The sequence below is a fragment of the Triturus cristatus genome, chromosome 4_1, assembly GCF_964204655.1.
Source record: "Triturus cristatus chromosome 4_1, aTriCri1.1, whole genome shotgun sequence".
In the NCBI taxonomy this organism is placed as follows: domain Eukaryota; kingdom Metazoa; phylum Chordata; class Amphibia; order Caudata; family Salamandridae; genus Triturus; species Triturus cristatus.
Genome location: NC_140585.1, coordinates 1,134,089,231 through 1,134,110,665, shown reverse-complemented (window position 1 = coordinate 1,134,110,665; position 21,435 = coordinate 1,134,089,231). Strand labels below are relative to the sequence as shown.

Sequence of the window (21,435 nt, the reverse complement as noted above, 5' to 3'; positions counted from 1 at the left end):
CAGATGAACAAGTTACTTACCTTCGGTAATAATATATCTGTAAGAAACATTAGTTAGATTCCTCACCGACCCACCCATCCTCCCCGTTCTGCGAACTGATATCTAGGGTTGAGAAGCGAAGATAATTGTTTTGCAGGAAAAAAATGGATGAGGCTTTCCAGGCCTTGAGGATAGCTAGTGATACTTCCAAAACAATAGGTTTGCTAACTCAAAACAAATAATACTACAGTTTTCAGGGCTCAGGTCAGAGACCATTGGTACCTGGCAGTAGCAAAATCACCTACAAGTTTCACAAACAGTGGTGGGAGGGGGGTGTGTGTGTGTGTGTGTGTGTGTGTGTGTGTGTGTGTGTGCGCGCGCGCGCATTTGGGGGTGTGGTGGGTTTTGGGGATACAAATAAAATAACTCTCCCAGGTGCTGGGGTCATGGCTGCCCATGAGATATATATGTTGGGTCATCCTGGAGATTTACTTTCATGACGCATCTTTTTGTGAAGTAAAAACAAAGTCGTTTAAAGTATTTATTGAAGTAGGAAATAACTGCAGGTGATGCTCCCCTTGCAGCCAACAATCAACTGACTTGGAAAGGAACATTCAATGTATTCACAAGAGTGTTCTAATGCAGAACCTCATTATGTCATGTGCATTTAAAGATACAAACCAGATTACAATGCATCTATTTTACCCTTTTATGTTTGCCGTTAGAAGCATTATGGCTTACCCACCCTTTTTTTGTTCTCTACAGTTTGGGTTTGTTCCCAATATTAGCCCATATATAGCCATCTCTATGGTTTTGAGTGGTTAAGTTATCAATGTCATGGATGCAAATAAATAGTCCTACATGTATAATCAAGCGTAAAACTACATTCTGCACATCAATAATGCACAAAAAACCTAAATGCACAAAAAAAATCTTAACTTCATCTTAACTTCATCTTATATTTTCCTCCTATACTCATTCCCATCCTACTTTTTTTTTTTTTTTTTATCCCACTCACTCCCTTTCCTTTCCCCCCACTTTCACTTTCCTCAAAGTGCACTTTCAAGAGCTGAATATGGAAATGAAGATGTCTGGGAAGACTAATCATTTAATTTCATTTCATAAGGCTTTATTCGGAGCTTAAAACACAAGTCCATAAAAGCAAAGCAAATACACAACAAATACAATAAACATATCATATTATAAAATTGCGGACAGATTTCATAATTAAAACATTTAAATAATTAAAAAAGCATACCAGGCCTTGCTTTGATAGCTAATAGGAGGAAAGTAGCAGTAAAAAAGCATACATCAGGATATGGTTTAAAAAGCAACTTCATAGCATCTTGTATATTCCTAACTCCATATTTTAACAGGATAGGTTTGAGATAGGCTTGACGATAGTTATCATATAGGTTACATAGTAGAAGAAAGTGCATGGTGCTTTGAGCTGATACATTATCACATGGGCATGGGCCTACCGGATGTTTTTTGATACACGGGTAGGCCACCAGATGATGGACTATCCCAAAACTTAATCTGGTAATAACATACCGGTGGGAGGGTCGAGTAACTAGACTCAGATACGGCTGAAATCCCTCGTTTTCACAGAATCTGCCGTTGAACATACATGTACTTAAGTTACTACTGGTCCTTTCCCTTTGCTCTAACTTAAAATTCATAAAACCCGACTTCATCACTTCTTTGGGCAGACTGGAGGGGGCGTTACAATCATCTTTAAGTCTAATACCATAAATCTCTAAATAACAATTTATGACATATTTAATCCAGGGAATTTTTAGATGGCCGTCAGTGGAGAGACAATCTCCAATAATTGCTCTGCTTAAGGAGGTCTCTTCCTTTAACCAGACGGAACGCCACAACATTAAAGGCCTTAGTGCCAATAAATCGGAGAGGTGGAAGATACCTAGCTCTCTGTGAGCCAAATCGTTGGTAGCTGATTTGGGCAAACACAGCAGCCTTTTAAGAAAGAGGTTTTTCTCCACTTGCAGATTCCCTCACTCGATATGCCCCCACACCCCGGCTCCATAAAGGGCCACCGATAAACATCTCATTTGAAAAATCGTTAGCATATCTTTAATCCGTTTATCTCCGATATTAGTAGCAAATTTAAACACCCCATAAGAGCTTTTTGCCATCTTAGCCTGGACGCTATTGATCTCACTGGTCCAGCTGCCCGATTTAGAAAAGGTGATGCCGAGGTAATTAAAAGACTCCACTGTTGACACCTTATGACCTTCTATGAAGAAGGCATGGGGTTTTTTACATACCACACCGCATTCCATAATAAAAGTTTTTGTTTTGTTAATCAACAGCTTCCTGTCGTTGATGAACAGTGAGAACCTGTCCATCAAACGCTGTAGGCCGATGGGGGTCCTGGACAAAATTACAGCGTCGTCCGCGTAAAGAAGTACGGGGACGCTGAAGTCGTTAATTTTTGGTGCGTCGGCCGCGACCTCCTTTAAAACTGAGTCCACTTTATTAATAAAAAGAATAAAAAGTAAAGGGGCAAGCACACACCCTTGTCTAATTCCCCGTCTAACCCTGAACTTGGGGGTACACTCCCCAGCCTGACCATAACGGACACTAGAATTTAATTTAGTATAGAGTCTCGCTAAGAAATAAACAATAGACTCCGGTGCCCCCATTTCCAATAACGTGGTCCATAAAATATTATGGTCCACCATATCAAAGGCGCTACTCAAGTCTGCAAAGCAGAGATAGAGAGATCCTTTTTTTGCCTTGGTATATTTCCCGATAATTAAGTCGAGGTTTAGGCATTGTTCTAATGTTCCTCTGCCCTTCCTGAAGCCATATTGGGAATCAGCCAGGGTATTATTGGACTCGGCCCATTCTTCCAGCCTAACCATGAGTACCCGGCTCATGATTTTCACCGAGGAGTCCAGGAGGGAAATTGGGCGGTAGTTCTTCGCATCCCCCCTGTCTCCTTTCTTATAGATTGGTACAATAATGTATTCCTCCCAGGTGTGGGGAACCCCGTTGCATACGGCAGTGTTGAATACCTTTGTAAGTAACGGACCCCATATCTCTGGCGCTGTTTTGTATACATCAATGGGAACCCCATCTGGTCCCTGGGCCTTCCCACCCCTGCTAGATTTAATACTATCCCACACTTCGGCGGTAGTGATGTCCAAAGGTGTGACAGGCCACCTGTCATCATAAGGTCCCTCGTTTCTAGCCGAGTCAAAGATCAGGGAGAAATGGGTGACCCAACTCTCCGAACTAACATTTGCCGATAGTTCAGGCATCTTATCATCCTTTAAAAAGGGACTATTAACCGTTGCCCAAAATAATGAGGAATCCGCATTAGAGGCTGCTTGGTCTAGTTTATCCTGTAATATGCTGCTCAGCCAGGATGTGTGTGTATGTTGGAATGTTGGAGTTAGAATGTTGGAATGGTTTGAGTCAGTGGTGTATGGGCTGAGCAGCGTACAGGCTGCTCCTGGTGGGGTTCGTATTATATCTACATTTGTGACTTCTACTTGGAATAAACCTTCTTGGAAACTACAAATGGACTTTGTCTTCATTCTGCATACTACATTTGGTACCAGGAGTGGGGTATCTTCAGTTTGAAAATTGAAGAAGCTGAAGGAAAATAACCCACAATCAAGATTTAAGATCAAGACGATTTCATTAATAATTAAAAGGAGGATTTCTATTCAACTGGCACCAACGAGCCCCACCAGTGATCCTGCCATCGGTCGCCCGCAACACTATATTAAAGTGCCAGTTTCAACTCTAATCTTCCAGTTCCTCCTGCTTCCTATTTGAATTTTTGCCAGCCATTCCTGTGACATCGATGGTCCAGCCTGCTATTTCCTGTCGCTAGCGTTTACAACGTTATTTCACCATTCCTTCGTGCCTGCGGCCTCCGGTACTTATAACATTCTTCGACCTCGTTTTATTGGTTCCGCTCAGATTACAGAGTAAATTAAACAACCCAGATCGGGGGAGAAGAAATCTAAACCGGTGTTTTAAATGCCAGCTGGCGGAGATCTGAAACCAACGGAACTGTGTAAATATCTGCTGCCATCTACTGGAGGAGATTGGGAATTTTATTGTGCCAGTTCCAACCTCTACTGCAGCTCAAGTCTCTGCTGTGTGCTCAAGTGAGGGTAGGTTTCTGCTGTGCGCTGTGCCATCAACAGAGGAACAAGTATTTGCTGTGCCAACTCCTTCAAGGGACAAGTGACAAGCTGGTAGAGGTAAAGGAAGAAACGAGACTTCGCCTTTAGTGCTTTTCTATCTTCAAACCTAAGTGTGCTGTGATGTTAGACTGTTTTTTGATTTGGTAACAGTGAATGGCAAGCTACAGCGAATGGTTTTGTGTGAAAAGTGACACCCCTCGTGAGCGCTGGGCTCTCCATAAGCCTAGAAGTGTCCCAAAGTTTATATGTGCTTTGTTTTACACTTGCGCACTTTGTTGGTAGACATTCTTCAATCTTTTTGCGGTTTGTTTTGGGGTTTGGTTTGAAGTTTTTTCGACACCTTAAAGAAAAACGGCAGTTGTGTTGGACTTAAATTTTAAATAAGGCTCGCGCACCTTACCTGATTCATGGTGACGCGCTCTTCAACTCACCAGCCTTTTGTGACGTTCTTCGATCCTTCCATCGGCGTTTGGAGGCACTGGCGTGCCGTGAACCATCCTGCACGACGTGAGGTAGCGTGGCGCCATTTTGGATTCGTCTACCTAATTTGCTATTTCATCAAGTGTCATATTGCCAGCCACGATAGCGGTGCTTTCTGCCAACCACGTTTGTCAACCATGTTTTGAATAAAGTTTCTGCAATCTCTTTGTCACCGGAGCCGTCGTGGGAGCATCGAATATGTTTTCTTTGTCTTTGTGCCTGCTCATGGTTTTTCACAGAACTACAACATGAAGGTTACGAGCACAGGTGTCTTTCATTTTTACAGCAAGGACTTGTTTAAATTGGATGTGATATTTTTTTTCAAAGCTCCTTTTGTGCATAAAATTATAGGCTGTGACTTATTTTTTTGTTCAGGTGACATTCTTTACTCGAGTGCAGCGTTGTTTTGTTTAACAGTGTAAAATGTTCTATTCAATTTCATGAAGCACATTGTGCTGTGTGCCCTGATGCATACCTGTTCACCCAAAATTTTGAGGTGATGTTCTTTCAGTTGGAATGTTTAATGTTTATGTGGTCTTTCTCCACATCTATTTATTTTCATGTGGTCTTTCTCCACATCTACCCATTTTTATGTAGCACATTGTGCTGTGTGTCTTGATGCACACCTTTTCGCTCAAAATGTTGAGGGGATGTTTATTTAATTTGAATTTTGATACTTTATGTGGTGTTTTCTCCGCATCTATTCTTTTATGTAGCACATCGTGCTGTGTGCCCTGTTGCACACCTTTTCATTTAATTGGAAATTTTAATGTTTATGTGGTCTTTCTCCACATCCAATTCATTTGCAAGTAGCACTTTGTGCCGAGTATGTTTTGTCATACACTTAAATGTTTTATGTGGTCTTTCTCCACATCTATTTCATTTGCATGTAGCATTTTGTGCTGTGTGCTTCGCCGTACACCTTCCACCCAAAATTTTGTGGTGTTTGTCACTGTGCAGGGTTATTGTGTGATAGTGTTTTACATTATTTTAACCTTCTGTGCAATAAGGATGTCAACGGTTCATATTGCATTTACTTTGTTGTATGTGGTACTACCACATCTTGTGCACATTCTTATAAATTGCTTTTGCCTTATTTCGAGTGGTACTACCACATCTAGTTCACATTTTTACAAATTGCCTTGTTGCATCTCGTGCACATATTTAAAAATGTTTTTGTCTTGTTTCATGTGGTACTACCACATTTCGTGCACATTTTTAGAGATTGCATTTACCTTATTTAATGTGGTACATCCACATCTTATCCATTTGTTTGACTGTTTATGTGGTGTGTCCCCACATCTATTTAATGTGGTATATCCACATCTTATGCACACGTTCTGCTGTGTTATGTGGTGTGTCCCCACATCTTTTTATTGTGGTCATCCCACATCTGTACTCGCAAATTGTTTTATTGCGTCACGTTGTGCGTTTTGCTCTACTTGTTTTCTTCTTCACGCTCTTGATTGTACTCTTGTACTTCCTTCGTGTCGGCCCGGCCAGCTTTCATGATCTTTGTACCTGAGTCACTTATTGTTTTGTTGTGGGTGTGTATCGGTTGTTTCCATGGGAGAAAGAGAGATGGGTGATTGAGTCGTCTTTCGTGCCTCCTGTGATCCTCATTGTTCCCTCCCACTCACTATTTTCTCATTGTTTTGGATGTGGGTGTGTATCGGTTGTTTTCATGGTAGAAAGGGAGATGGGTGGTTGAGTCGTCTTTCGTGCCTCCTGTGATCCTTATTGTTTCTTCCTACTTACTATTTTCTCTTGGCGTTTTCTTTCAATTTTCATATCTTGCCATGTTTTCGCTTAAGTCTTTTACTGTGACTTTTTGTTATGCCTTTTTAGAGTTTCTCCCTTTTTCATTGTTAAGAAGGGAGATGTTGTAATATGCTGCTCAGCCAGGATGTGTGTGTATGTTGGAATGTTGGAGTTAGAATGTTGGAATGGTTTGAGTCAGTTGGTGTATGGGCTGAGCAGCGTACAGGCTGCTCCTGGTGGGGTTCGTATTATATCTACATTTGTGACTTCTACTTGGAATAAACCTTCTTGGAAACTACAAATGGACTTTGTCTTCATTCTGCATACTACATATCCCATGCCTTTTGTCTTAGTTCTATTTTCCTAGACTTAATAGCGGTCTGATAGATCCCTCGTAATTCCCTAATGGTTCCAATATCTCTCTTCTCTGCTGTCAGTGCTATTTTGAGCCTCTTAAGTGCAGTAGTGCATGTATGGTCAAACCATCCCTTATGCTGGAGTTTCCTACCCTTATGGGGTACGGTGAAGTTGCTATCTATAGTTAAATTAATATTAATAAAAGTATGCACAATTTCGGCATTTCCTTCCTCACTTTCTAAAATTGTAACAATTTCCGTTAGACATTTTGACACAATGGCATTAGATTGAATGTCCGCTTTATTACCTTTCCATCTGATACGAATACCATTAGGTCGATGTGGCTCGATATTGGTAATAGTACATGGAATATACACCTGTCGGTCCTTCCATAAGGTTACCTCAGCAGTGATACAGTTATGATCACTAATTAAGTTATCCACAACTACAGGGGTTGAACACCATGGACCAATACCAGATGATATACAGATAAAATCAATTACTGTATTAGCGTTCCTTCCCGTGTAAGTGGGAATAATTTCACCTGAGTGATTAACCTGGTTAACCAGTATTTCCATGTCCTATGTAGTTAAAATTTTGTTCAAAGAGTTACCATAAGAATTGTGAGGGAAATGGCGAACACCATCCCCCCAATGGTCAGTAAAGCCACATACCCTTTGAGCGGCAAGGGGACACACCACTGATCATTTACTTGTTGTTTTGGTGAGAAAATATTACTAGACCTTAAACTTTGCTGCTGTCATCACCTTTGCTCAAGTTGGATGAGCCAGAATCTGATAACTGGTTCAAAGAGCAAGCAAAAGGAGAGCAGTTCTTCATCAATAGAAGGGTTGATAACAATTCTGCTGCTTGCCAGGTCCCATACACAAATAAAGCTAACAGTGTTACCACTTGGTCACAGATAAGAACAAGAATTGGTAAAGCTAATAGGTCTGGCACTGTCCGCCGGCCGTTTGGCAATTTTTGTTTTGTCATAGCTTTTACAAAAAGGTATTGTTCAGGCCCTCATCAATCTAAACAAAAACATTGTCTTAAGTCAACATTTTTTGGGGATCTCAAAAAATCACATATTGCCATAGTATCCCCTGGCACTGAAGGGAACTACTTTGTATGTCGGTGTGCTCCTAGTGAAGTCAGCCAATAGCTGAATTGGGCTCACACATTGCCTCTTGATGCGTGATGGAGTGGGTGAAAGAAACCACAGACTTAAGAACGAAGCATGTCTGAAAAGCTATTTAGGTCAAAGAAGGAAACAAGAACAAAAAGAAAAATGAAAGAAACCAGGGAGAAATACAAAGATAGAAGCAAGAATGAAAAAAGATTGAAAGAAGCAAGAAAGAAAAAGATAGAAGCAAGAAAGAAAAGTCAAAGAAGCCAAGAACGAAAAAGGAAGGAAAGGACACAAGGAATGACAGACAGACAGGGTTGCGAAGATAAAGCACCCTCTTGAGCCTATATTCAGAGTTAATGTGAGCTGCTGGAATGGAGTGGAAAAAGAAGGAGTTGGATAAACAAAGGCTACTTCAAAAAGAATTCACAACTGCAGGAGATGGGAACTGATAAAGCTGAAATGTGCCCTGTGCTTTCGTCTGGTAGAGAGCATCCTGCTATTACATGAGGCTCTTCAAACAAAGGCACTATTAAAGAAACAATGAAGTAAAAAAACTAAAGGCAACTACCTTGTGTGCAGATGTGCCCCTTGAGAAAGGGCTAGATTCAGTCACTCAAAGTGAAGCTACCCAGTGGCTGAATTAGGCAGACCCATTGTCTCATGCTGAATGCTGTAGCGAGCAGAAGCAAAATGTGAATAGCACAGGAACAGACCAGTGGATTAAGAAGGTTGGTTGAAAGCCCCTTTATGTAAGTATATTACCCTTATAATTTTAGTAAAATCAAAGGGTTTGGCCCATGCAAGACCGGAAACATGAAATGCAACAGACCGCTCCTTAGCGCCGTGAGAGAATGTTGAGAAATTATGACTTCATAACTGGTGATGCATGCATGGAGTTACAAAACTGAATCCATGAGCCATTGTTACAGAGCTGCCTTCTAGAAAAATTGTTTAGTATTCTTGCCTATCTGTAGCTGAGAGCAGTGTCATCAGTCAAGAGGAGTTACCTTTTCATTGATATTGAAACAATCTGGCGACTTCTAGGATGACTGGCGTATGGGGATGCCTCCACCACATAAGTAAAGGAAAAGTCTATTTTTATATTCAAGGTTGATTAATTCTGCCTACGATGTTTCTGTTTCCATAATCTAGATGTTTGATGTTTGCGTTGTACGCTTTTCACATAGCTTCAATTTAAACCGAAGTATATGGTTTTTAGATTTATTAAAGTGTTAATTATGTTATTAACTCTTTATAATTATTAATTATAATCATCTCGTATTTTTTTCAACAGAACGCAGGAAAGCTCCAGTGAATGGTAAGTTTTGCTTGATTTCTCTCTACTGTATGATATATTGGTCAGAAGCAAAAACAAGGTAAAAGCTTTTGGGAATAAACCTGCCTCTGCTATTTTCAAACTGTGGAAAGGCATAGCGGTTTACACCCACAGATGCCCTTTTGCAAATACAATTTATGATGTGGTAGGTCAGCCTCATTCTCATCATCATAACTCTCCTTTCCTCCTTCCGTGCAGTGTGCAGTGCAGTCGCTGTTTCCTTCGGTGATAAAATTCTTCATATTCAATACTTCTTTGACCCATTGACTTTTATTTTTTTTTGTTGTCCTCATCACAATTTGTGTTTTTTTTAATTTAAAAAAAAGTGTTAATGTGCTGAATATTTAAATTGTTTTTAGCTTTGGTATTTGTAATTGTATTTTACCAGGGTAATTCATTACTTCTCTTGGCTCAGCTTTCTAGAGATATTTAGAAATGTGTGATCCCCATTCCAATGTCATTATGCCACCTCCGTTTTTGCCTTCACCAGGTACTCCCGCTATCATATGGGAGGATTGGTTTGCAATGCTAGAGAACTATATTGTTGCTCTTGATGGTGCTAACTTTTCTCCTGCAAGGAAGAAGGCTCTACTATTAAGTGCTCTTGGAAGTGAGGGTCAATGTGTATTTAAATATCTTCCTGTTGCTTTGGGTCCAAACGGACAACCAATGGATGATGAATACAAAGAAGCCATTAAGCGTTTAGAAACAAGGTTTGCAAAAGAAGTGAACTTAGTTATGGCTAGATACAAATTTTATACGCAACCGCAGTCTGAGGATGAAAGTATAGAGGATTTTGTAGCTAGGCTACGAGAATTCTCAGTAAAGTGTCGTTTTGGGTCAGAGTCACGAAGGTGTATAAAGGAATTAAGTAAGAGAGATAAACCTTCCAACGAGGTAGGAAACATTGAAGCTAGCAAGGAAGAGGAATCGGATGTAAATGCAGCCACTAAAAAAAGTAGTAAGAATGTAAGTAGTTTTGGGAATGTTTTCAAACTAAAAGGTAGAGAATGTTTGAGATGTGGTATCCAATACCACTTGGCTGACTATAAGAAATGCTTTGCTCTAGACCAGGTCTGTAGAAAATGTGGTCGTAAAGGTCATTATGCATGTATGTGTAGGTCGTCTGAGGGCATTGACAAATCCAAATCTAAGGTTAATGTTGTTCAACCTGATTTTGTCTTTAAACGTACACCCAATCGAGTGTTAGTTCTGGGAGAAAACTCTGACACTAGTTTGCTGGGGGATAACATTCAAGATGTACGGAGGCTTACGAGACCTACTGCTGAATTTAATGTCTGTGGTAAAAATGTTACTCTCATGGTCGATTCAGGGTCGATGTTTACTATAATACCAGAATTTCTTTTCAACACACTATGGGAGGGTGTTCCTCTTTTGAACAAAGACATAAATCCGGTTAGTTACCAGGGTGAACCGATTGACATTCTTGGATTTATGCATGGGTCAATAAGATTTGGGTTGAGATCTACTGATGGGAAAGTTTACATTGCTAAAGATTACCCACCAATTATTGCTTGGATGCATCAGTATGATCTACACATCATAATAAATTCAAGGTCTCCTAATCAGATAATGGTTGTTGAGGAGGATGTCCAAATTGATCATATTTTGCAAAGTCCCACAAAGTTTTTGAGGACCGATTGTGGTGTGTGAAAGGTTATTTGCATAAAATAATTCTTAAACCCAATGCTTGCCCAGTTCAACACAAGTTAAGGAAAGTACCATTGTCAGTCAGAGCAGGACTAAAAGACCCCACCCAGTGTCCCATTCCCCAAAATAGACTTCTCTCTGTGATGTGATTTTCATTAATGTTAATAAAGGCAAAAGGTGCTTTGCATTTTCTGTTTATCTTCTAGCACATATGTAAAAGCAGATAAAAATGGGGTAACAACTGATGAAACAGCATTGCGGCCTGAAACCTTCTTTCGTTTTCACCTTTTTTTAAGCGAGTAAAACTTATAAGATTGGTGGGATGCTAAATGAGGGCTTGAGGGAAACCAATAGCTTCCCAGCCCTCTTAAAAACGGGGGGAGGAGCTTTAAACAATCCCACCACTATTGTGCATGGTGGTACATAAAACATCTCTTCCCTTGATCAACGTGTGAGAAGTGGCCATCAATCATGCCTCTCCGCCGAAGTGATAAGTAGGAGAGGGCAGTCAGCATCTCATCACTTCCCAACCATTGTCATGTGAAAGTGATGCAGTTGGTTTCATGCAATTTCTTCAATGGCAAAACACTAAATGGATGTGGGGGGTGTCAAAAAAGCAGCATTTCACATTTTAGCTGTCTTAGCAATATTTTCCCTCTGCTGCAGAAATAAATACTAGACCAAACTTGGTGTGTAACTAGAACTGTACTCGGATAATGCCTTTGCTCGGTTTGCTGTAAATCATTCACTAGTTTTTGAAATATTGTCAGTACAGAAATGTATCAGGTTGGCTTGAAAGGGTTAAAAGTTAGATATTTGAGCTGTATATTGGCAGACAGTCTATATATCCGGGTTTGCGGACTGTCAGTGAGCCTAAATTTAAAAAGTAAATCTCCCCTCTCCCCATTGAGGGAAATTGTTTCTCCTGTTGTCTATTTTGGGTCAGCAGTCACAAAGTTGGGCCTGCAGGCCCGAAGGCTTTGATTGGCTGGGCACAACAGGACATTTTTAGTAGTTGCAACTATCACTATAAGACCTTGGACTTTTTTTTTTTTTTTTTAAAGAGGTTGGAAGAGCGAACAAGCATTTGCAAGGCAATAGGTCTCGCATTTTCGAAACTTTGACCTATTAGTATTGTAAATGACAAGGCCTTTTATGTGTTTAAAATACCTGCAATAATAAAAGGCATTGTCACTTACAATACCTCTAGGTCAAAGTTTAGAAAATGCAAGACCTATTGCACTGCAAATGCTTTTTTTTAATGAGTTATCATGTCTTCTTATTCTCTTCTCTTCTTATTCTGAAAAGCTATTCTGATGCCCGTTCAAGTTAATATAATCCGCATAAATAAAAGCACAAACTGGGAGAGCTCCATAGCTTCCAGTCTTCTATCCACTAAAGTACGAGTAAACAAAGGAACAAGAAAATAAAACATTACCCCTTCAGCGCGGCGCGGATTACCGCGCCGTGCTGAAGGTTCCATTGAGCGGGCGGGGCCGTGACGGAGTGGTTCCGTCATACGCACAGCGCGACCGACGCGCATGACGGAACCACTCCGTCATAAGCAGCGATGAGGTTAAGTGGTCCTTAATACCATTGGTGGCTTGCTTAGACGGCAAGGGGATATGTTGTATAGACTGGGCACCTGCCTGTGCAGGGCAAGTTTCAGGAGGCAAGTGTAAACATAGTGCAACACTGGTATAGCTTAATAAAATACACATGTGACAACATAGTCTTCCTTACCTTGAAAGACGCTTCCAGTTCGTCTACTAGCGTATTTCCTGTGCTTCTGGGGCCGGGCGGCGTGGATAGGAGCCCAGCTGGAGGCAGACCTCCCGGTGGTACACCAGTACCCTGAGCTGTAAACATTCCGCTCAGAGAAGCTGCCATGTTCTATGTGTATTATAGGCGTGGCTAGGTTTTACTAGCGCATTACCCGCCCCCAGCACAGACCCAGCATCATGTGTCTAGCACGACTGTCACCTCTGACATTGTAAAAAAGAAAGAGCGCGGTGACCCTGAAGCGGGCGCCACACTACAAATTAAAGTCAAATAAATAAATAAACCGAGTGCTGTGTCCCTGAAGCCGGCTACGCGCTCCCTAATTAAAGTTAAAAAAAAACAGCTCGGTGTCCCTGTAGCGGGAACCGTGCTCAGCATGCAAATACAACAACAAAAAAGCAGCCGCCGTTGTCAATAAAGTAAATAGTGCTCACCCACTAGATGAAGCATACTGTGTAACGAGCAAAGTACAAGGTCCAGTCCTTATGGGCGATAACAAATAGATACCGGGTGGTACCAAGGCGGGACTAACAAGCCTCATAATGAATCGGAAGCCCGTGTTTACCAAGGACAATGACACCAGCCAATGAAAAATATGGGAGGTGAGTGGGCGAGGCTTCCACAGCATAATCTACTACAGCATGCCTTGCAGAGCGAGCAGTGCATGCATGCTGCCGCTAGGCTCGACCTAAAAAGGGAGTGGGAGAGCATTCCCCTGACTGAGTGGCTCATGTGGATGGAGTTGGACGGGTGGAGGTGTTTAGATCCCCAAGAGAAACCCTTGCCTTTAAAAACTAAATTAATTAAAAACCTAAATTTGCCACAGGGTTTGCGATTCAGTAGGCAGGGTTCATACACCTGGGCGAGACGCTGAGGTTCATAAAGACCTTTACCCCTCTTTAACATGCACCCTTGTAGGATCTCTCTGAAACCTGAGATCCTTCCACTGTGCTGAACAAGCTAACAATGTACAGCGTTTCATTCAGGTACATTAAATGGCACCTAATATATTGGCACATGAACAATTTTTGGCAACCCCTTAAATAGTAACCCCTTGCGTGATTTGCATGAAACTCAAAATATCAATAGTAGGGTAAACTTGCTCAGTATCTGAAGTTTTATACAGATCCAATATACTGTGTCAAGTTATTAGCAAGTCAGATTTCTTGTGATTCACCCGCCTTTAACTTTGTCACTCCCCACCCTCTCCATCCCCAGCACATTGTTGGATCTACAAAAAGGCTATGATTCCTGCACTGTTTTTGTAACTTTCTACCAGCCGTCCATATTTCATGCATATTCAGTGAACTGCACCTACATTATCGCATTAATAAATGTATTCCCCTTCTCCTTAAATTGAACCCACTTTATAGATCTGCACAAAATCTGACCTACCAACAGAACACTAACCTGCTAAATGGTTGCCAAATTTCATGTGGAATCATCTGAGTGCCACAATTATCAAATAAACACTTGTTTTTTTACACCCTCTTGTTTAACTGTCTGTACTAACCCCCAATTGAATATTATGTAGGGGATTCTTGCTCCATTAAACCCCTGCACTACAGTGTGCCACCTTTTTCCTTGTTTTTTTGCCCATTATGGTTGTATTAATAGTGAGCAACACTGTTAGTCACTATTCTTGTACTTAAAAACTGGAACACAGTTGACTAGGAGCAGCACCTTTGCTGGCCCTAAGTTAAGTTAAAAAAGGGCCTTAAATTGTATGTTGTGCATGTGATGGTTTGTGAGTGAGAGCATATATATGTACAACTGTGTATCTTTGCGTAAGCACATGTGTGAGTGAAATTACATTGGAGTTGGTGACAAGTAATGAATGAGACTGTCAACATGAGTGTGAGAGTACAAGCGTGTGAAAAGGAGTGTGAGGGAGTGTTAGAGAGTGTGAGTGACATTGATTGTAATTGAGTGGAAACAAGTGAGTTAGAGTAAGATTGAGAATGAGTACGTATGAATGATTGAATGTGAAATTGAATTAATGCGTTGGAGTGAGAGTAAGAATGTGAGTGAGAATGAATGAATGAGTGAATACAAATGAGCTTGAGTGATTTGTGGTGTTATGCCTGCAAGTCTGCCATTGGACTGGACATTCTGAAGACAATTCTTATCTTATAGAGGCACCCATGCTGCCACTAAGAGAGGGAGGCACCCATGCTGCCACTAAGAGAGTGAGTAATTTCTTAGTGTAACTGGCACCAGTGACGCAATACTGGCACTGACATGTTGTAGGTAATACTTGCCATATGGGACACACCCATGGGAAAATGCAGGCACTGGCATACTGGAGGCAATTCTTAGCATGACAGACCCCTGTAGCAAAATACTTAAGGCAATTTGTGGTATAATGGGCACTCAAGGTAAAATACTGGCACTGGCACTCCAGAGGTAATTTTTGATATATGGTGCACCCATGGAAAAAATCTAGAGCTGTCACAGAACGGTGGGCAGCCATGACAAAATGCTGTCCCTCACATATAGAGAATTTTGAACGTAAGGGTCACTCATGTTAAATGGACTGCATTAATGACAAAATCCTGGCACTGCCATATTGTGTGTAATGTTTGACATAAAGGGGAAACCTATGACGGACCACCCATGACAAAACACTGGCTCTCACACAATAGAGGTCATTTTTGAAGTATGAGGTGTACCCATAGCACATTTTGGAAAAACAAATAGTGTCAACTCCTGCATACATTCAGGTATCATAGGCTTGGAATACTATGAAAAAAGTTGAATATTTAATGAGTGCATTTTCAGGGCCTATGTTTTTTTAATATTATTTTTTAGCAAATATATGTGATAATTGTACTTTCAAATGCTCTATATTATGTAATATTTTTAACTTTCTTTGGTAACAACCCACACGTTTGCTCACTGGCTACAGTTCAGGGCAAGGATTACGTCCCAGCACTTAAAAAAATTAAGTCCGCACCCTAAAATAGGTGGTGTCTGTAAAAGACGTTCATGTTGTGTTATATTGACCATGCAATTATTATGGAACTTCACTGGTGACAATTATTATGATTTAATCACGGTTAAGATAATGTGGCATTACTTCCTTGGAAGATGCAGGCTCAAAAGTCATATGATGTAACTTGCTGTGATTTCATTATGGTCATAGGGTGTGTGATATCACTTCCACTACCATTGACATTCTAGTGAATCGACATCCATGCCCCAGCTTATTGAATCTGCAGAAAGTTAAAAATGCAAAGAGACGTCTTTGTATGCTAAGCATTTGCTAAGTTTGGTGCAGATTCATCAAACGTTGAGGGAAAATCGAAAACACCATTTTATCTGTTGAAATCTCTGAATTGTAACTTTTCGATGCCCGTCTGACACAATGGAGATTTCTTAAGAATTACTGAACTGATAACATCAAACCAAAAAGAGCAAATACAGTCCTGTGAGCTAAGGTCTACTTTCATACCATGTTTGGTGTAATTCGGCTCAGAGGTTTTTGCTGTAACGAAGAGCAAACATTACTACTGGAGCTAAAAAGGATAATGTATTTTATTTTCCCCCGTTTTAACTTCTTCCCCCAGCATGGACCTGCACTGAATTGGCTTCCGAACCTTAGTTAGTTTTGCCATGGCCTACATAGGTTTTTTGCAGATTTATCAAGAGGTGTGTTATATATACATGCTGTTGTAGATGTTATATGCTAGAATTAGACTACAATTAAACTATAGTTACAAGAGATTATTGGGTGCAATGTGTGGGAGACAGTGTGTGTTTGGACTCCCTAAAGGAGTCGAACATTATTCCTGAAAGCTGTGATTGTTCCAGAATAGATATCATGCGGTATGAGGAAGTGGAATTGAGATTAATGGCAGGGCAGCTCAAATAAAGTTAAATGTGGCTACTAAAGGTGTCAATGTGTTGGATTGGAAAGACCAATGCAAGCTGGGATTATTCTCAACCCGAGAAGTAAAGATCTAGTTTTGATAATTTCGGATGGCAAGAATACAGATAGTGTAATCCAACAGTTCCCTAGAGTTTTCGTTGAGACATTGGATAAATTGGTAGATTTTAGTCACAGCATCAAAGTGAAGGTGAATGTAGTTCATTTTAAACAGAAGCTTCAAGGTGTGTCAGTGAATGTTAGAGAGGAATTGAAAGTTATGTTGGATGGTTTGGTCAGGCAGGGAATAATTGAAGAAGTAGAGTGATCAGAGTGGGTGTCCCCTATTGTTTTGTCCCACAAGATTGACATGAGCCTCCGGTTATGTGTGGACTTGAGAGCTCTTAATGCTGATCTGGTGGTGGATTGTCATACACTGCCAAATATCAACAAGGTGGTGTGTATGCGGGAAAGGGGCCAATATGTTTTCCACATTTTACCTCCGTTCTGCATACCACCAGATTGAGCTAATGGAGGAATCAAGACACTTCAATGCATTTTCTACCCCTCAAGGTTTATTCAAGTTCATTCGGATGCCATTTGGCCTTGCCTCTGCTGCATCTGTGTTTCAGAGAGCGAACGTTTCCTATTTTTAAGGATGTGGACAAATTGGTAAAATGTTGTCAAGATGCCATTCTGATTTTTTTCAAAAAATTAGAAAGACTACATGGAGCATGTGGTGGAAGTGTGCAAATGTTTGGAGTGTCATGGTTTTAAACTCAAAGGAGAGAAGTATAGGTTCTTCTGTGATTCTGTTGAGTATCTGGAGCACACTTTGTCGGGTAATGGGGTGGTTCCTAAAATATCCTTGGTGGATGCGATTATTAGCGCATCTGCCCCTGATAATAAGGAAAAATTGTTGTCATTTGCAGGGCTGTGCAATTATTACAGCGATTTCATACAAATGTTTGCCACCAAAATAGAATCTCTTAGAGAGCTGACAAGGAACAAAGCTGAATTTGTATGGACTTGGAGACAACAGAATACTTTCCAGCTGATCAAAAAAGAGATTGCAAATGCACCTACACTTAAACCATTTTATCTTAAAGTTTGCATTGTTACTGTTGACGCCAGTTTGTATGGTATTGGAGGAGTGTTAGGACAAAGGATGGGAAAAGATGAGTGGTGTAAGGCTTTTGCATCCAGGACATTAAATGAAACGGAGAGAAGAGAGGCAGTAATTGAGAAAGAACTGTTGGCATGTGTGTGGGCCGTTAAACACTTCCGTAACTATTTGTGGGGAAGCAGGTTCATTCTGAGAACGGACCATAAGGCATTGGTGGGGATTCGAGCACCGGGAGTGGGGTGGAATGCTTCTGCACATATAGCTAGACTAGCGTCTAAGTTACAAGAATACAATTTTAGTGTGGAGTATGTACCAGGCAAATATATAATTACAGCAGATTGTCTAACCAGACTACCTTGTCTGAATGATGGAAGTATGGAACAAAATGAAATGGAGATGGTTGCAACAGTTAAGGACTTTGTAAGTGCAGAGTTTTACGGGGTGGTCGGAGGAGGTGTGGAAAAAAAAAAGAGACAAATGAGGATGCAGTGTGGCAGCTGGTCAATAAATATTTGATGGAAGGATGGCCTAAAGAGAAATGTGTTTCTCCTGAAGTGCAACCTTTCCTCAAAGTTTCTGAGGAGTAAGTAATGGAAGGGGATTTAGGGCCAGATGTACGACCATTTGGAATTGCAACTCGCAAATTGCGAAAAATAGCGAGTCACAATTTGCGATTTGCAATTCCAAATGTATAACAGTATAGAGTGCACTGTTCGCGATTCCCAATGGGGTCGCATAATGCGAGGCTCATCAATTATTCATGAAGCACCCTCATTTTGCGACCCCATTGAGAATGGCTGGCCCTCCTAGGGATGGTGGCCTGCTGGGCTCAGCAGACCACCATGTCTGGGACTGCTTTTAAATAAAGTAGCTTTTGAAAAAAAAATGCAGCCCGTTTTCCTTAAAGGAAACCGTGATGCATTTAAAAAGAAATAAATGAAATGTTTTTGTTTCATTTTTTTTAAGGGCAGGCAGTGGTCCCTGGGACCACTGCCTGCCCTTAAAAAATATTTTCGCATGCGTTTGCAAGGCGGAAGGGATCCCCTGGGGACCCATTCCCATTTGCGACTGCATTACCACCTACTTGAAGTAGGTGGTAAATTGTGACTGTTTTGCAACCACAATTACGGTCGCAAAACATTCATACATTGGGCTCAGAGTCACAATTGGGAAGGGACGCCCTTGAAACGCCCGTTCCGAATTACGAGTCGCAAACGCTATTTAGTGAGTTGCAAATACATTGTGACTCGCTAAATAGCGTTTGTATATGGCCCTGTAGGGTTTTTGCATGCGCAAATGGGTCGCAGCCCCGTTTGCGCATGCAAAAACGGGTCATACCTCTGGCTCCTGATTTTTAAAGGAGGAGAGTGTGTACCTCCAGGGTACCATTCATGCGCCAAATCCGTCCCTGTTGCGACTTAGTAACCTGTCCGCCAAGATCTAAATCAGGCCCTTAATCTCTTTCAGAGCAGATTCTCACTCTTTCTAGGGCAACCCAAGTTTTTGGGTCCCTTAGCGACACAGCAGCAAAACCACGAGTTCCGCAAAGCCATGCTGCGTCTCTGCAGCATGTTGACAGACCCCGCTGGCATGATTCTGGTCCCCAAGGAACTGCAGGGATTTTCAAGTGGAACTCTGTTGACTGGTCCTTACTTGGCACCTGCTGGAACCTCTGGGCCTGTTAAGAGCCCCACACTGGCTTTGGTATTGATAACAGTTTAGTGCCACAATCTACGCAAGGCCATTGAGCGATGCCATATGTAGGTGCACAACCAATAGTGCTCTCTGACTCAGAACTGACGACACTTCGACTGAGGCCGGGTACTGATCCCACTGGACTGCAGCCATCCAGCAACCTATGGAGCACTGATACCTTGATTTTGCTTCAAGGGAGGGCACAGCTCTTCCACAATCTTTTTGGCTCAAATTCCATTAACGACCGTTATGATGAAGGGAACGAATTGGCTCAACCATATACTGAAGACAACTGGTATGATGATTACAAGATGCCAGTGAACTGGATAATTCTCCAGCCACTGGTCTTCCCTCTCCACCTGGGCCAGCTACTGAAGAAAGCGTCTTCTTTGCAGTGGTGATGTGAACGGCAGCTGAGATTCTTGACCTCTAGTTGCCCACTATGGAGGCGAAAACTAATTTTCTTGCCAAAGTCCTTCAACATGGAAAAACTACTACTGAGCTCCTGCTACCTTTTAATGAGGCTATCATAGACACCCTTCAACCGACATGGGTAAAGCCATGTTCTAAACCGTCGTTAACTAGGCAGATAGCGAGATGCTACTCGCCTGCCCCGGTGACCCAGCTTTCCTAACTCGGCATCCAACTCCAGAAAGCGCGTTGGTTCAAGCATCCATGAGCAGTGTAAAGCCCAGGAGCTTTCCTATCACCCGTTCAGATAGAGTCCAAGCTCTTTGAAACTTTTGGCAAACCTTGTTCTCTTCCACTAGCCTGGCATTAGGGCCTTTGGGAATCTGTCTCCTAGGTATGTGCTTTGGAAGACTTGCGCCACAGATTTATTCAAGGCATTGAAGATGGCTTCGATACTGCAAAATTCACAATTGGCTGTGGGTTGGATACTACTGACTTTCTTGGTGGATCAATTGGCACCAGTTTGACACTTAGGAGACACGCCTGAATGAGCTCTACAGGCTTTGCCAAAGATGTCAAATATTCCCTAGTGGACATACCCTTTGATGGTTCTTGCCTCTTTGGCAAGAAAGCAGATTCTGCCCTCGAGTTCCAGAAAGACAGGAGGACCACAGCATGCTACTTGGGCATGTCTGCTCCAACTGTTCAATTGTCCCTCTCTGTGGCTTTGATGGGAGTTCTGCAATTTTTCAATGCAACCAAACCAGCAGTACCCAAAGCCTTTTCTTGGATGCAGTACCCACAGACTCTGTGGACAACAGCAGCAGTCAGCAGCTCAATCCCCTCTCTACCTGCTGCTGCAGACGCAAAACTGTTTAGTGTGCGCTTTCAGGAGCCTCCTGTCGGAGGCAGTATTTAACATTTTCTTCCAGGGTTGCAAGCCATCACTTTAAATAAGTGGGTCTTGCAAGTTGTCCAGTGGGGTTATGCCCTTCCCTTTCTTTTCACACTGCTGCACCTCCCACCTCCCTCACAGTAGCTGTCTGTTCCTCTAGCCAGAGGAAGTGAAGGTCCTTTTGGCCAAAGGGGCCATAGAGAGCATCTAGATCTCGGAAGTAGGAGCTGGGTGTTACTCCTGCTACTTCCTTGTGCTGAATGACAGAGGCCTTCATCCTATCTTAGATCTTCCTGCGGAAGGACAAATTCAAGATACTCCCTCTAGCCTATGTCTTGTGTACCCTTGGGACTGGGTGGGTACCGTTGGACCTGCAGGACTCTAGTTTCTACATTCCCGTCCTGAAGGCCAACAGGCACTTCCTGCAGTTAACGGCAGGGGGGATTCACTTTCAGTTCATGGTTCTCCCCTTTGGCCTCATGAGTGCACCTCGGGTGCTCGCAAAAGATATGGTGGTTGCAGCGCATTTTCGGATTTCGGGAACTCCAGCCTTCCCCCTACCTGGAAGACTGGCTGCTGAAGGCAGTTTTCACTTTCCTCAGACCATAACAATTCTCGTTACATCTTTGACGTTCACTATCACTGTGGCAAAGTCACACCTCACTCCTTTGAAGACACTTCCTTTCATCAGAGTTATCCTGGACATGGTGCAATTTTGTGCCTTCCTGCCTCTCTCCCTCCACCTCCTACGA

The 21,435-nt window shown here is 41.9% G+C and overlaps 1 protein-coding gene across 2 annotated transcripts in view; it reads left to right on the top strand.

Moving 5' to 3' along the window:
* The window catches only part of WASL (WASP like actin nucleation promoting factor), a 321,008-nt gene that overhangs the window by 222,355 nt on the left and 77,218 nt on the right, over positions 1–21,435 (top strand). For both annotated transcript variants that reach the window (XM_085654202.1, XM_085654200.1), the window contains exon 5: positions 9,194–9,217. In XM_085654202.1, the coding sequence (XP_085510328.1) occupies positions 9,194–9,217 (24 nt within the window). The remainder of the gene's footprint in view (positions 1–9,193; positions 9,218–21,435) is intronic.